At 35.5% G+C, this 18,098-nt stretch overlaps 1 protein-coding gene across 1 annotated transcript; it reads right to left on the reverse strand.

Moving 5' to 3' along the window:
• Positions 1–13,024: 13,024 nt before the first annotated feature.
• LOC112097960 lies at positions 13,025–16,066 on the reverse strand. Its single transcript, XM_024183551.1, has one exon. The coding sequence runs from the start codon at positions 16,064–16,066 to the stop codon at positions 13,025–13,027; it is 3,042 nt and encodes a 1,013-aa protein (XP_024039319.1).
• Positions 16,067–18,098: the final 2,032 nt, after the last annotated feature.

The raw sequence follows: 18,098 nt of genomic DNA on the forward strand, positions 1-18,098 counted from the left end.
GGCTCGTATCTTCTCTAAGTTTGATTTAAAAGCTGGTTTTTGGCAACTTGGTATTTCACCAGTTGACCGTCACAAAACTGCCTTCTGCATCCCTGATGCCCATTACCAATGGACGGTTATGCCTTTCGGTCTCAAAGTCGCTCCCTCCTTATTTCAAAAAGCCATGACAAAAATCTTTAGTCCTATTCTCCATCATGCATTGGTTTACATTGACGATATCTTGTTATTTTCTTCTGACCATGAGAGCCACCAGAAGCTCCTTTTGGATTTCTTTCACATTGTGCAGGCACATGGCATCATGCTTTCTGAAAAGAAAAGCAGCATAGGAAAGGAATCAATTGACTTTCTTGGTTAAAGACGGCCAGTATCAGCCTGGTCCCCATATTGCAATCGAATTATTCAAATTTCCGGACACACATCTCAATAGAAAGCAGATACAACAATTCCTCGGGATTGTTAATTATGTCCGTGATTTTATCCCAAAAGTTGCAATCCACACCAGCCAGCTGTCACGCATGCTCAAGAAACAGTGCCCTCCATGGGGCCCTGCTCAGACAAAAGCTGTCAAGCAGCTAAAGGTGATAGCACAAGCACCTCCTCCACTTCGAATTCCCACAAGTGGACAACGCATCCTCCAGACTGATGCCAGCGATGATTATTGGAGTGCCATTCTCCTTGAAGACATCAATGGCGTGCGTCATTTCTGTGCACATGCAAGCGGATAGTTCAAAGACTCTGAAAAGAACTACCATGTGATCTACAAAGAGATTTTGGCAGTCAAATATGGAATTAAGAAATTTGAATTCCATCTCATCAGCTACAAATTCCTTATCAACATGGATAACTCTTCTTTTCCCCGCATCTTTGACTTCAAGAACAAATTGCTACCTGACAAGCAATTACTCAGCCTCAAAACCTGGTTTGCTAAGTATGATTTCACTGTTCAACACATAAAAGGCAACCAAAACCTCATTCCAGACTTCCTCACCCGTCCAGCTATAAATAAACCCGCACTCATTTCCTCAATTCAAACCATTCCAGTTATAGCCATGAATCGCCAACTTCCTTTCGAAGCTCTCAACCAAAGAAATTTCCCTTTGAACATCTCTTTCCAATCGGCTTACCAATTACAAGATTTTGCAAAGAAATTCCTTTACAGGTTTTTCTTTAATGTTCAGACCAAAACACCTGACCGCTTTCCTAATCTTTGCATGGAGCACCTGTTTCTCACAAGCCTCACTCTGTCCTCTCTGTCCATCTTTGAAGATGAGCTTTGGTATATGTGGTGTCTCACCACCTTGTATGCTACAAAGCTAGTTTTTCCCATCAAACCAGTCCTGACTCACCTTACCACTCCAGAGTTCTCACCAGACCTTCTCTGGACTCTCTTTGAATGGTATTCCCCCCTCACTTGGTGGCGCCAGCAACTCCAACATTTGTCTACCTTTCATGGATTAGACAAAATGTCAGCACAAGAAGCTAACATGTGGACTACAGCCTTCATTGTCCACATGCCTTATTTTCAGCATCCAGAAACACGGGACTACTGGACACAGGACATGGCACATGAATGGAGAACTTACCCTCATCCTTATACCTTCATCCATGATACATCGATCACCTCCGTTCTCAAAGCCTATCTCATGGACCTTAACAATGTTCCTCCACCTGCCACAGATATTCCCCACACCTCCATTGGACCATCACACACCCTTGAAATAATTCCAAAAACACAAGGCTGTACTCCAGGTTCAAGTTCAAGTCCTCACGGAATTCTTGTCATGGAACAACGTCCTGACTACACCAATGTCTTATTCCAAGACGCTCAGGACCCATGGGAAGACTTTCAGTCCCTTCTCCATACTGACACTCCCCATTATACTGTCACAAACCCAAACTCTCATGCTCCATCTACTTCACAGCACATGTCTGAAGTTGATGAAGAGAAGTATCAGCAAGCTGAGGCGTATCTCGACCAAAGACAGAGGCGTCGGCACAAGCGCCAATATGAAAAAGACATAGGAGACGTGTCACCATCCCACTATCCATCCACTCCATGATGACACGTTGTCACTCTCACACAGCTTTTGATGCAATCACCCATGTGACTCCCATTTGTCTTTTGTTAAAGTCCTTATCCACATGCTACTTTTGTCAAAGTCTTTGTCTGTATGCTTTACTTTTGCTAAAGTCCTTGTCGGTATGCTTTACTTTTGCTAAAGTCCTTGTAGGTATGCTTTCCCTTTTGTAAAAGTCCTGATCGGCGTGCTTTGCTTTAAAAAAAGGTGTGCCATGTGATATGATCATTCGAGAGGCCTGTTCTCAATGATCCTCTATAAAAGGCACCTTTGGTCTCAGTTGTAAGGGAGCCAATCTGAAATAAAAAAGCTTAAGTTTTATACATCATGTTTCCCTAAACCTCTCTCTCTCTTCTAGGAATCGAAGAAATTATTCGAATTAAAAATGATACGCTCACCTCAAAATTTCTAAACTGAGTATGCTCTGCACTTGCCTCAAGCCTGAGGATCCCGTGCATCAGAAAGGTCTTGTTTATCCTCCAAAACTGATTTTTCTAAAATAAAAGTGTTTTCTTACAACGTTCACCCTCTTTGAAGGTTTTCGGGTGGTATCGTGAAAAAATTGTTTTCAAAAATGAATTTCAGATTTGGTATTAACTGGATAAGTGTATATCGGCTGGAAACCAAAGTGTGCGGACTACTGGTCCAAAGGAGATTTAAATATCTTGGCTTGCCAAGGATCTCATCACTCTGGTGTAACAACGCCACGTACAACTACCCACTGGTATCAGAGCAAGTATGCTCTGTACTTGCCTTGAAAAAGGATCCTGTCACCAGAAAGCTAGTCAGGCTCTTATTCTTTCTTTGTTTTGAGATAATAGACGGAACCCTGCCTTTAGACTAAGTGACCAAGGAGAGTCTGTGTCTTTTTAGGTTGTCTATACTCTTAGTTCATCGTAAGAACGTAATGTCTGGTATCTTGTAACTACGTCATTCTTGTTTTCTAGGTATATCGGCTGGAAACCCGAGCATGCGGACTACTAGTCCAAAGGATAACAATGCTACGTACTTAGAAGCTTCAGTTGGTATCAGAGCCATACACTCCATTCCCAGATTTTTTATATAGGTTATAAGAGTTCAATACCTTAGGAATCAAAGACTTAAAGAATAGAAAGTCTTCATCTCATGGCTTCATCCTCATCCTCAACTACTCCTACTTCTTCATCTTCTCCAGTAACTCTTTCTTCTACTCTTTCTTTACCTAAATCTTGTACTAAGCAAACCGCCAGTAAAATAGAGAATCTTGTTGAGTATTCCTATGTTCCTGAATCTGTTCAAATCAATGAATCTTCTTTACCTCTCATCAGTCCATATCACCTATATAAAAAAACATTCTTTTACCAGAAGTATTAAGACCCTGATTTCCACCAAACGACCTCATCCTAAAGAATACATCCAGTCATCCCGACTCTTGCAAGCTACTACAGTTGAACAATATGTCACTCTTGAGATCCCCTCAGAGTTGATCTCTACATGAAAACGTGAAGGCTATACACATCTTCACCTTGGAGGTGTTCGCCTTATCCTCACTCTTCATGGAAGAAAAGGCTTACTTGTCACAGCCAGGATTGCTTTACTTGACACCAGGTTTAAGCAATATCAACATGCCATCATTGGCACAGTTCTTACCACCCTCCATGCCGGAAGTGCTTTACTTACCTTTTATCCCAATTTTAATCTTTCACTTCTTGATTCCAATCTTGCCACCACTTTAAAGGTTCAAATCTAACTCCAAGGAGTTGAACAAATAACCTCAGCTAAAATAGCTACCCTGCACTATCAGCTTGTTTATAGGCTGTAAAATCATGCTTTGGATTTGCCTACTCCATATACTGCAAATTCAGAAGCTCTTATGATTCTTGCATTATTCAAATACTAAGGCAAATTCCTCGACACGAATTGATCAAATTCATGCCTTTAGAATGGTTATCCAATTATGAACAATTTCATCAAAATCCTAAACCCATACAAACTTCTGAAAGTCATTTTTAGAAAAATTCAAATGTAAACTTTTAAACCACCACCCAATTCGTCCTCAGAACCACCCAAATTATCTTTTACTATTCTTCAATGATCACTTCTGTCCACACAGAACAAGAAAACCTACCCATTCAAGCCTTTAATGATTAAGGTTTTCCCATATACCCAGCAAAACTCCATGGACATTTCTTGTGGGATGTCCAAGCCTCAGGCAACTATGATGCAGGCTATCCTTGTTGGGAAGATATTGAAAAAGATGATGACGAACCCAAAAGACGCAAGCGCAAGTCTAAAAATATTATTTTTCCAGCTTGCCGATACCATGATGCTAATCCTAAAGATCCACCTGAGCCTGATTCTCAAGCACCTTTACCCATCTACAATAAAGGTCTTGCTTGGATCCGAAAACATTAACCCGCTTTGCTCAATTACAGAACACAATCAACCCGTGAAACCACTCCTGTTAATCCTGTTCCTAAAATACAGTCCTGTATGATGTTTTCCCCATCAACATCTACAGAATACCAAGCCCAGTTTCCACCTTTGGAAAAACAAATTGACCAACAAAAGAGTTTCGTCTCCAAACCATTTGTCCCATCTGCAGTAACTCCTGCTGGCCATTTAGAAGAACCTCGTTCTTTTGAGGCAGTCTTAAACTGGTAGACTCAAAATGTTGTTGCATAGAACCAAGCACTCACTACATTACTCACAAATCTAACCAGGTTGAGAAAAAGGTTGATACTATCTCAAATAAGTTAAATCAGATTTATCAAAATCTTGACTCTGAACTTCGGGCTATGCATACCAAAAATTTAGGATGTCATATCATACTATTATCATAGGATTCATTTCAAATCTTATCCCATCAGCTATGCATATTTCAAGAGACACAATGAAGACAAGCAATATACGTACATCATTGAGAAGTTAATCTTATTACAAATACAGACGTGATAATAATAGTTATTATGACATGTTATTAGTGACGAATGATTATAGTTATATAATAATTAAAATTGCTAGGTCTAAGAAACAAAATAATTAATACCTCATCAAAGTCTTATGCTGATAACGTGTTAGAAAAGCTATTAGCCAGCAACACAAAATAAAGAAGCAACACAAGATGAAGAATAAATGAGAGAGCAATATATTATAGAGTGATTTTATTCATTCCAAGTGTATACAAAACAAAGAGATGAGCTCTCCTTTTACAGTTACATAATCACTTCATGAAATTAATGGAAACATTATGGATCATAATTCATTGTGAGATAGTGGGAGTTATAGAGAAGCCAAATTTTGCTAGTGAGAGATAGTGGGGAGACTAAGAGATATATGTTATGAACATCTAAATTTATTTTAATAAATTCATAACAAAAACTATATTTAAAAGTAGACTTATTAAATAATTTGATGGGTTCAGATAGTCTCACCTAATTAAATTTTAGTGTGGCCGACGTCCAAGGTTTGAATTTGCATGAAAGTAATGTTTTAACTTTAATTTTCTTAACATCATGCCAACTCATACCCATGTAACAAGTTCCCAAAATTTTCAGCCCATAAAACTTTTGAATCCAGCCCACGAGATTAACCTGAACATAGCTTATTTATACAATTCGCTACTCCACGATGATAACTCTATGAAATAAGAGTTATCATATCACTTTTAGACTTAAATCAATAATACTTAGAGAGTAAATAATGTGTTTTCATTGCATTTTTGTTACATTTTGCTAAATTTATTTTAGTTTATTCGTAATAAATTTTGTTTGATTTAGAATAATTTGTGTGCTAAATCATATACATAATTGTAGGTGTCCGGAAGCCCAAATTTCAAGGAAGGAATGCTAATGCAATAGGCTTGCAAAAAGATAGAAAAGAACTTGGCTATAAAAGAATTGAAACAAATATGGAACAGTGCAATTGCTGTAGCAATCCTGGAGCAACGACAGAGAAAATTCTACACTGGATAATTGCAGAATTACGATATGCAGTTTCCTAATCTGACTTATGCACGACCTAAGCTTCTGTTTACCCTATTTTCAGTTATAAAAGAAGCACACATCATAAGAAATAAGGAGAGACGTCACCCAAGGAGAAAAACCACAAAGAAACAAAAGAAAACAGGATTCAAGAAAGAGATTGAGGGCTGTACAAGAGGAGAATTTGCATAAATCAATCGGGAACTCAGTCCTTCTTATTCTTCTCTTGTTTTCTTGTTTACTTTTTATTCATGGGGATGTGTTTGATGGCTGAAACTTTGTTCTTTATTTTTCTTTTACAAATCATGAACTAAATTTATTTACAGTTGAGTGATAGACAATCTTGATGGTTTATTGACTGAAAATATGAGTTGCTGCATGTTTGCTGCATCATTTTGTTTTGATAGTATTTATTTTTATTCATTATTTCGGCTGATCACCCATTTAATGATATTAGCTAAGGAAGAGCCACAAAAGGGTCTGTCTTAGTGGAACATATCAGAGCAATACTTGGTTTTAGATTGGGTTTCCTGAATTAAGTTTTACTTGAGTTCCAAAAGAGCCATGCTTAATCTAAAATTAGTGATGAACTAGACATAGAGATTCACCTTGTAGGGTAAATAGAACCTAAGTGTGCAGTCTTATATCTTATGTTGACATAACAATTGATTATTGTTAGGTTGCATATAGATATAAGATATTCAACATGCGACGACTGAGGATACATAAGGATTCTGCCCAGTGCTGTATCAAATATTGTAGAAACCGAGCCAAACATTAGAAAAATAGTCAAAACCATTAAGAAAGTTTATTCACTCAACTACTCTATATTCTCATTGGTTTTATCCATAAGTTTGACGTGATAATTTATTTTGTTGCATTTTATTTATTACGTTTTTATTTTAATTAGTATATTAGTTTCATTAATTGTTTTATTTTAATTTAGAACAAAATCTGCACTGTTAAAATTGCTGTAACAAGTCTGATAACATTAATCCATGTGGAGACGATCTTGAATACTTATCATTATATTACTTATTTTGTACACTTGCACATTGACACTAATAGCATTTGAATTCATACCAACACACGACCACATCAAAAACCCAATAGGACTATTTACACCTCTATAAATCTATAAAAATCTATTTTCTTTATTCAGCCAATTCAAATATTCAAAGATAATACATATTCTGTGCAAGTGGTATCTGAAGAAGCGGATGTCCAAATTTTGAAATGCTTATAGAATTAAAAGATAAACAAACATAAGGACTTTAATGTATTTTTTTTCTTTTACTGCATTAAAATTTATATATTTTTATTTTTAATTTCATCCGAATTGATTTTAAAATATATATGGTCTGTACCTAAACATGATTCTATTACTTGTAACACTATTTCTTTGATAAATTTAATATGAATTAAATTCACTCCATATGAAACCCATTTTTCATCTATGCTTTTTACAATTGCAGCAAAATCATGACATAAAATTTACCACAAACAATCACAATGATTACAGCATTGCAAATAAAAACAACAGTCATCACTAGACTTGACAACTCTAATTACATATAATCACTAGACTTGACAACTCTAATTACATATAATTAAAGTAATATTTTTCTTTTTTCATTTTTTTGTTATTTTAATTTTTTAACTCTACATTTTGTATTTAAGAACAAATACCATATCAAATGACTCATTTTCCTCTCATTTTCTTTAATGTTTTGTTCATAGAGGGTAATGGCTCTTATAAAAAAAAGATAAATTTACCATATTTTTATTTCTTAAATGTGTGCAAACTTTAATTTACCATATTTTTATTTAAAAGATGAAGATAAATTGAAGGTTTGAAAAGTGACAATCCAATTTAGGGACTCCACAATAAATATTAAATACCGCTAAATTAAACTAAAAGAAGTAACACACATCAGGAGCCTGTATTACAGTGTCAGGACATAATGTCTTGGTAATATGCAGAGTAATTAATTTGCCACTAAATACAATGATTTTTAAAATTAGAAAAAAATTGGCTATCCTTGCAACTGGTTAAATATATCTCTCAAACCCCTAAACGTTTTCTATTCTAAAATTCAATCTCTCTCTCAGAACCTACATGAACTTAAAACTATTTTTCTCTAAAATCTCTCATTGACAAATTCAGTCTCTCTAATCCCTAAATTTTCCATTCTCAAAGTTGGCCTCTCTATCTCAAAGCCCTACTTTTTCATTCTCAATTTTGATCTCTCTATCAAAGCCCTACATTGCATAGTGGGAAGCATGACTCAAAATGAATAAAGGTATTCTTTCTCTTTTTGTATTTTTTTAACTAAATTTCTCCTAATTTTTCAAACTTGATCTTTCTTTCTTAAAGCCGTACATTAGCTCACTTGACTGCAACGTGAAATGAATAAAAGTTATTTTTTATATTTTATTTTGTCTTAAATTTCTTATTTTTGGGATTTCTAACCATAGTTAATTGGATTTTTTTTCTGAATTATAATTTCTTTTCAGAGCCATCATTTTATCAATTGTTTAAAAAATAGTTAGACTATTAAATTTATATATGTAATTTCATGAACACATTTATACTTTATGTACAAGTTGAATAAAAATTAGTTAATTAGATATATTCCCATGTATAGTTATTGGGCAAATTTTGAATTTAATTCAATTTTAATGTTTTATTAATTAAGTCTATTTTAGTAAAATAACGTATATCAAATGAGTACTTAATGGGGTTTTACCACAAACTTAAGCTCAAAATATTCATCCACACACATACACACACACACGCACACACACACACATAGAGAGAGAGAGAGAGAGAGAGACAGGGCGTCAAATATTTCAAACACAAGAGATTTTATAATTCCTATTTTATAGCAAAGTATTTACTAATTTTTTTGTTATGTTTTACAAATTTATAATTTATAATTTTTTTTTTGTTATAGTAGGCTTTAAAAGTTGGGCTTAAAGGATTTAAAATTATAAATATATGTTATGTGGGAGTTAAATATGTATAAAAAATTATTTTAATTAAAATAATATATATTTTTAATTTTTTTAAGTGTTTCTCGGGCTTTTGAGTTGGGCTCAGGCCTTTTAGGTGAAGCTCGAGCCTGATTTAAGCATTCAAAAATTATTTAAAAAATATTGTCGTGGCTTGGCCCAACACATCTGGGCTTAGGTTAGGTCGAACTTTTTTGTCGTCCCTAGTTTTTTGGGTGTTTAAAACCCATTTCAAATTGCTTTTATAAGACTCACAGGTGATTTTGAAAATCTAAAATGTACTTTTGGAGTTTACTAAATTTTTTTTGGAAATTACTTTTGTCAAAATCACTTCATTTTATAGCAGATTTTGAAAAGTAGGAAAGAAGTAACTTTTCAAAATCTAGTTTTAAGAATCAATTTTATATTTAATACAATTACATATATATCCTCATATATATTATAAAAATCTAAATCTTTTCTTATTAGTTAGGAAGTAATATTATTAATTTTAAAGAGATTATTATTACTTCTAATTATATTGAGATAACAAAATAAAAAAATAAAATTAATAATATAAAATATTTATTGTAGTTATCAATTATTATATATACAAAATAAAAAAAATATTTTATATACGTGTTCATAAATATATAGTAAATTTTATTCTATGTTATGATCAATTCAGTCATTTATATTATAATATAGTAAATCTATTTTAATAATAAGATTTATCAAATACATCCACTGCTTTAAAACTTACAACACTTTTGAAAATAAAATTTACCAAACAATCAACTGATTCTCTTCACAGCTAATTATTTTACAACATAGCTAACAACAATTATTTTAAAAAATACAATATTACCAAACTGGCCCTTAATTCAGGAGTATTCATTCGATTGAAACTGAACACTTTGATTGGCCACCCGAGTTTGAATCTCAAAAAATTAATATATTTAAATATTTTCCTTTGACTTATATTCTCCTAAGGCAACTCCTGAACCTCCAAAGAAAGACAAAGCTCCAGCTTACCAATACCATTATCAACAAATTGATACTCAAAACAATGATTCTGATTCAACCTCAGAAGAATACAAATTAGTTAACTAGCTTTATTATTACTTATAATATTTGTAATACAAATCAAAACAATTAATTTTATATAATTAATTACAATACAGAATTAAAAAACATTGAAAAATATATCATATTCACTCATATAGATATTCAATTCAAACGTATAATATCTGTAATAGAAGTATGTCTGGACTAATTGAATTCAATATAATATTATCTAACATATTTCTATATATATCATTTTAACTAATAATTGAATTGGGCAATTAAAATCTATGTATATATTTTTATTAACAAATTTAAAATGAAACGTGACATTTATAAATGAAACAAATAACACAATGTACCATATGAAACGAAGAACATCAAATATGAGTACTAGTAAACATTGTACATGTAAACGTTAAACATGAAACTGAGATAAAAGTAAATTTTTTGGTTACTTACAATATGAAACATAGAACTTCAAACATGCAACAATTAGCGTAAACGTGAAACATAGCATTTATTTTGATGTAAGTGGTCATATTCTGTTGATATTTTGTATGCAACAATAGACACCCAATTAGAGGTGGCAAGAAAACGCGGCTCCTGTTAACAAATAAGGCAGCTTCGAGTATCGACTTTAAATACCTAGCTCTAATTGGGTATGGGTATATGAGCAAACTAAAAACTTGAAACCTGGATCTATGCCCGGTTAGATTTTTAATTTTAATAAATAAATATAAAAAATATATAAATAAACGAAGATATGAATACTATATTTATCAATTTTAAACCCCAAACTCTTATAATTGACACAAGCTGCCACCCACCTCTACCTATCGAAGCCAGTAGCTGCCACCCCCCGTTGCATCGCACCTCCACTTACAAGTCATAAAAATGACTACCCCTCTGTTGTAAGCTGCACCATCTCTTCTTGAAACTCAGGTCTGTGCTCGGTTAGATTTTTAATTTTAATAAATAAATATAAAAAAATAATAATAAAATGATGATATGAATATAATATTTATCAATTATAAACCCCAAACTCTTATAATTAACACAAGTTGCCACCCACCCACCAATGCATCGCACCTCCACTTGTAAGTCGTAAAAACGAGTGCCCCTATGTCCCAAGCTGCACCATCTCTTCTTATTTCTCAATAGGCAACAACTAACGTTCCTTGTGTTGGCACTCCTTATTCTTTATTATTATGACTATTGTTTTTTCAATTTGTTATCTGATGCAGCGGAAGTTTAATGTTTAAAATATTCCATTGATTCTAGAGAATACCGGAACAAAGAACAACTAAATTCACGTTGATTCAAAAGAATACTGCGAATTTAGGGTTAAGACTCGTTGATTCCACAGAATACCGATAATTAATTATTCAAATACTCACAAAGAGATTTGAAAATTGAAATATTATTAAACTCAAAATTCTGCCTTCAATGGTTACAAGAGGAAGCTATTTATAGTAGTAGTAATTATCCTAATTCATGAAGTAAAAACAAAATCCTAAATTGAAAGGGAAACAAAATTCTAAATTAGAAAGGAATTTAAGTCTTAAACTTTAGTTAATAAGGAAACTAATCCTAGTATAATATGGATTCCTACTCTTCATCATTCCCCCCAGGGTGGAGAGAATTCGCCCTCGAATTCGGATTGTCAGCAACAACATCTTCATCGTGATCACCTCTGTAAGGAATAAGATGCTTAATATTAAATACATCTGCAGTGCGGATATGACTAGGAAGCTTTAATCTGAAGGCATTAGGATTTATCTTCTCTATAATCTCCAAAGGGCCGATTTTCCTGGCAGAAAGCTTGTTGTACTCACCAACTGAGAATCTATCTTTAGTTAGGACAACCCAAACAAAATCTCCCACTTGAAATTCCAAAGCTCGACGTTTTTTGTCTGCCATAATTTTATAACCTTCGGTCGTCTGCTTCAAAGACTCTTGCGTAGTTTCATGAATCTTCTGAAGCTGCTCAATAAAGTCTTCTGCTTTACCGCTTTTGCGAACTAAATTTGGAACTGGAGCCAAGTCGATGGGAGCTCGTGGATTATATCCGTAATTCACCTGAAAAGGGCTTAAACCAGTATTACGCTTAACTGCACGGTTATAAGTAAACTCGACTTGATATAACTTTTGATCCCACATTTTCAAGTTATCGCCAACTAGACTACATAGATGGTTTCCTAAAGAGCGGTTGACAACTTCAGTTTGACCATCTGTTTGTGGGTGGTAAGCACTACTAAAATTCAGGCGAGTGTTAGTCAACTTCCATAATGTCTTCCAAAAATGGCTAAGAAATCGTGTATCCCGGTCAGATACTATAGAACTTGGTAAACCATGCAATCTATAGACTTCCTTGAAGAATAGGCGAGCAACAGTCAAAGCATCTGTAGTCTTCTTGCAAGCAATGAAGTGAGCCATTTTCGAGAATCGATCAACAACAACAAATATTGAATCCATACCCCTCTGAGTGCGGGGTAATCCTAAAACAAAATCCATGCTAATGTCAACCCAAGGTTGTGATGGAATCGGCAGCGGCATATATAACCCAGCATTAGTTGCTGTGCCCTTGGAAACTTGACAAATGCGACAAGTCTTGACATAGTGATAGATTTCACGCCTCATAGTAGGCCAAAAATAAGTGTTGGCTATTAGAGCCAGGGTTTTGTCACGACCCATGTGCCCTTCGTTATATAACTCTGCAATGATTTTCAATCTCAAACTTGAGTCAGGAACACACAACTGATTACTCTTGAAAAGGAATTTGTCATGTAAATGATAATCTAAGCGAAACCCTGCAACAACGTCTTCTAATATAGGAGCAAAGTAAGGATCAGAAGCATATAACTCTCGAAATGTGTCAAATCTGAGAACTTGATTATGCATCTGTGTCAATAAAGAAGTTCGTCAACTAAGTGCATCTGCTACCCGGTTGGATTCACCAGAGGTATGCTTCACCACAAAAGTAAATTGTTGAAGGAATGTTGTCCACGTGGCATGTCTGTGAGAGAGTTTGTCTTGACTATTGAGGTATTTTAATGCGGCATGGTTAGTGTATAAAACAAAGTCTTTATGAATTAGATAATGTCGCCAATGTTTTAACGCTTGAACTACTGCGTAAAATTCCACGTCATAAGTGCTGTAGTGTGCCTTTGCTCCATTCAACTTCTCACTGAAATAAGCTATAGTCTTACCTTGTTGGCTAAGAACAGCTCCAATGCCAACCTTAGAAGCATCACAATGTACCTCAAAAGTGAGCGAAAAATCTGGTAGAGCAAGTACTGGGGCAGTAATCAACTTTTCTTTGATAATCTTGAATGCCTTAGTAGCTGCCTCTGTCCAAGAGAATTGTCCTCCTTTCATACAATCCGTGATTGGTGCCATAATAGTACTGAAATGAGGAATGAATCGCCTGTAAAAAGAGGCCAATCCATGGAAACTTCTGGTGGCGAATAAAGTAGTTGGTTGAGGCCAATCTCGAATAGCATCCACTTTTGATTGGTCAACAGATATACCATCCTTTAACACCACATATCCCAAAAATAATACTTTCTCTGTCAAGAAAATACACTTGTTTACTGCTGTGTATAAACTTGTTGCTCTTAAGGCTAAAAGCACTTCTCTCAAATGTTGTAGATGTAACTCGTGACTGGTGCTATATATAAGTATATCATCGAAGTAAACAACCACAAACTTTCCAATGAAAGGGCGAAGAACTTGATTCATGACTTGCATAAAAGTACTCGGAGCATTAGATAAGCCAAACGACATTACCAACCACTCGTATAACCCTTCGCGAATTTTAAAAGCTATTTTCCACTGATCTCCAGGCTGTCTTCGAATTTGATGGTAGCCACTTTTCAAATCAAGTTTGGTAAAAATTGTTGCTCCACTGAGTTGATCTAACAAGTCATCTAATCGAGGGATTGGAAAATGATATCGAACTGTAATTTTATTGATAGCTCGACTGTCCACGCACATCCTCCAAGAACCATCTTTCTTTGGAGTCAATAAAGCAGGGACTGCACAGGGACTAAGACTTTCACGGATAAATCCCTTTTCTAGTAACTCTTCCACTTGGCGCCTTAATTCTTCATGTTCTGTAGGACTCATACGATAATGAGGTCGATTTGGCAATGTAGAACCTGGTACCAAATCAATTTGGTGTTGTATATCCCGAAGAGGTGGTAAACCCTGTGGTAGCTCATTGGGGAACAAATCTTGAAATTCCGCCAGAATATGTGTCACAGCTTCAGGAATCTTCAAATCACCATTACTCTCTTTTCCCAATAAAATGTAGACTCTCTTTGTCTCTGCTACAACATCTATAAATTGCTTCTTGCCTAACAAATAATTACCCGAGTCTTGCTGGAGAGTAAACTCCTTGTTAGGTAGGAGAACGATCTTGGTGTTGTTAAACATAAAGCTGTAGGTGTTTCTCTTCCCATCATGCACTACGTTTCGATCATATTGCCAAGGTCTACCCAGTAATAGATGACAAGCATCCATAGCCACAACATCACACCAAATTTTGTCTTTATAAATTGAACCAATGGATAAGGAAACTAAGCAACGTTTCGATACTGTCATTTGATTTCCCTTCTTCAGCCATGTGAGCTTGTATGGAGTTTGATGAGGTTCTGTCTTTAAATTTAGCTTTGTTATGGCTTCTTCTGAAATGACATTCTCGCAACTGCCGGAGTCTATGACCATACGACATACTTTACCCCCAATTGTGCAAGTAGTCTGAAAGATATTTTGTCGTAGCCACTTGTCGTTGTCTTGACCTTTAGGAGTGAAGAATGCACGGTTCACAATCAACATTGGTCCACTATCACCATGTTCTTCAACAGATTGAGCGCTACCACTACTATCAAAAGTTTGTTCTACAGCAAACTCTTCAGTTTCTTCCTCCTGATAGTCTTCGCTTTCCTCTGTGCCTACGAATAAGCCTTTACCATATTTTCCTTCCTTTTTACATTCTGTCATTCGGTGCCCATTTTCTCCGCAATTAAAACAGCGTAATCCTGAACCCGAGGATTGGGTTTTGCTGCTTTGACCGATTTCACCAGGCTTACTAGTTTTATTTGGAGGATTTGGAGGAGTGAAAGTACGAAATTGGGAAGTCGGGTTTGAATTATCACGAACAACACTTCGAGCACCCCGAAAGCTTGAGTCATTAGTACGTCGACTAAATTGCTTCTCCAACTGTAAGGCTTGTTGGTGTGCCTCTGAAACAGAGTATGGGTCAAGTAAATTTAATTGGTCTTGAAATTGAGATCGTAGGCCTCCAATGTAGCGGGAAACCTGTTGTTCTTCTGTCTCTGTTAAGTCATTGCGTGCCACCAACCAATGGAATTCTGTAGTGTAATCATCCACTGATCGATTACCTTGCCTTAAATTCTGTAGCTGTTGGTATAACAGTTTGGCGTAATTATAAGGCAAGAATGCTCCACGCAAGTGCTTCTTGAACTTTTCCCAAGAATCAATCTTCTTTTTGCCTTGCCTAATCCTTGTGAGCTTAGTTTGTTGCCACCAAGCTGCTGCTCTTCCACGAAATTGAGTTGCAGCAAGCGAAGCTATTTTATTTTTAGGAACTTCTTTATATTTGAAAACTTCCTCAATGGCGTTAATCCAATCTAATAATTCTTCAGGTCGACCACTTCCTTGAAATTCGGGAATGTCAATTCTCAACCCAGATTCCCATCTTCTGTCATCAGTAGACTCAGTTCTAGGTCGACGCCCAGAGAATGGGTTAGCAAAGTTTCCACTTGATTTGTCTTCACATTCTGGAGTACGATGGCGTTCGTCAAGTAACTCTGCCATTCGTGCCATTTGTGCAGCTAACATATCAATTCTGGCTGTCATACTAGCCAGGGCTTCATCTTTAGAAACGTCTTCTTGATTGTAAGTTGCAGTATGAGCATCACGAGCTTTTCTTGGAGGCATTTTTTCAATTTCGGGTTTAAAAAGGTAGTGGGGCTAAACTGAAAGTAAATAAAAAGTTTAGGCTGAAACTGTAATTAAGCAAAAGTTTTAGATTTCCGATGATGGTGGTCGGAAATCGAGTAAGGATGGGTGGATCTGAAAAATTTTGGGTTGGTAAGTATGATGGTGGTGGTGGTTTGTCCGAAAAAGTGGTGCTTTGGCCGGAAATTGTAGATAAAGCCGGCGGTTTTGGAGGGCTTCGATTTCCGGTGGTTTGAGCATCGATCGCCGGTGAGGAATGGTGGGAAAGGTTCAGTTGATGGAGAGGAATGGACTGATGGTGGTGCTTCTGGCCAAATCGCGCCGGAAAGTGATGAACAGAGGTGGCGGCGATCGCGGCTGTTTTGGCTTTGCTTCCGGCGATCTGTGGCTAACCGATGGTGGAAGATGCTTGGGGTTTGATGGCCAGCGATTTATGATCAGTTTAGTGGTGGTTGCGTCTGGATCGGTGATGGAAAACGAGAGCCGGCAGCCTTGGACGGTGGCCGCGGGCTGAAGCTTTTGTTTCTGTTCTTGTTTCGGTTTTTTTTTTTTTTTAATAATGAAGCTAAACGGAAGAAAACAAAAAAGGAAAAAAGGAAAGGCTTGGTGGTAGATGAAGTTAGATTGGTGAGACCAGGTTTTAGCTCTGATACCAAACTGATGCAGCGGAAGTTTAATGTTTAAAATATTCCGTTGATTCTAGAGAATACCGGAACAAAAGAACAACTAAATTCACGTTGATTCAAAAGAATTCCGCGAATTTAGGGTTAAGACTCGTTGATTCCACAGAATACCGAGAATTAATTATTCAAATACTCACAAAGAGATTTGAAAATTGAAATATTATTAAACTCAAAATTCTGCCTTCAAAGGTTACAAGAGGAAGCTATTTATAGTAGTAGTAATTATCCTAATTCATGAAGTAAAAACAAAATCCTAAATTGAAAGGGAAACAAAATTCTAAATTAGAAAGGAATTTAAAAGTCTTAAACTTTAGTTAATAAGGAAACTAATCCTAGTATAATATGGATTTCTACTCTTCATCATTATCTCTTTGATTTATCTCTTTGCTACCACCTGTATTTCACCAAGTATAGTCTGATTAAAATCTTGATGTGAAGATCTTGAAAAATCTAGGGACTAATTTTTTCTTATTTTATTGGAGACCGGCATTCACTAAATTAAGAGACATGAAGATGGAGTAAATTAATAGTGGATTTTAAAAAGGTAGAAAAAGTGGACGGTAGTTCCAAGATTTGGTCCCTTGTTTAAGATGCTTCTAAACTAAAACCAGTAGGCTTAAATTTACTAGGAGAGGGGGAGATTTTGCTATGGCATGATCCACAATGTCCCTTTTTTTTCTTTTAAAGTCACTTATTTGGGTAGCTGAAGCCTAGATAAAAAAACCTGTGCCTAGGAGGTGCTGGGCTTGGCATCGCCTGTGTGTGAAAAAATAAGCACAAACTCAACTTCAAACATTTGTGAAACAATCTGGGCCGGTCTCGGGCAAGTCCAAACCCTACGTGCACCCAATGTTTTGCCATTCCTACATCTAATATGATTATTACGTAAACATGCAACATGATGGTTTACACATGTGACAGATGATGTTATGCATAAAATGTAAATGGCGAACATGACATGATTGTAAAAATTAGGGGTGTTCGCGGATCGGATTTTACGGATTGGACATCAATCTATATCCGATCCATGATTTTACGGATTATAATTTTTCAATCCAATCCAATCCACGGATTGATTAAATTCAATCCAAATCCAATCCATACATCTGCGGATCGGATACGGATTTGAATCAATCCATATCCAATCCATACATCTGCGGATCGGATACGGACTTAACTCAATCCATATCCAAATCCATCATTTTACGAATTGATTTGCGAATTAAAAATTTTAGTTCTCTTCAATCTATAAAATAATGAAATTAAAAAAATCTAATATAAAATAATTTTACTACCAATTAAATTTAAAATTGAATAAAATTTAAACA

The sequence above is a fragment of the Citrus clementina genome, unplaced genomic scaffold, assembly GCF_000493195.1.
Source record: "Citrus clementina cultivar Clemenules unplaced genomic scaffold, Citrus_clementina_v1.0 scaffold_5, whole genome shotgun sequence".
Taxonomy (NCBI): Eukaryota; Viridiplantae; Streptophyta; class Magnoliopsida; order Sapindales; family Rutaceae; genus Citrus; species Citrus x clementina.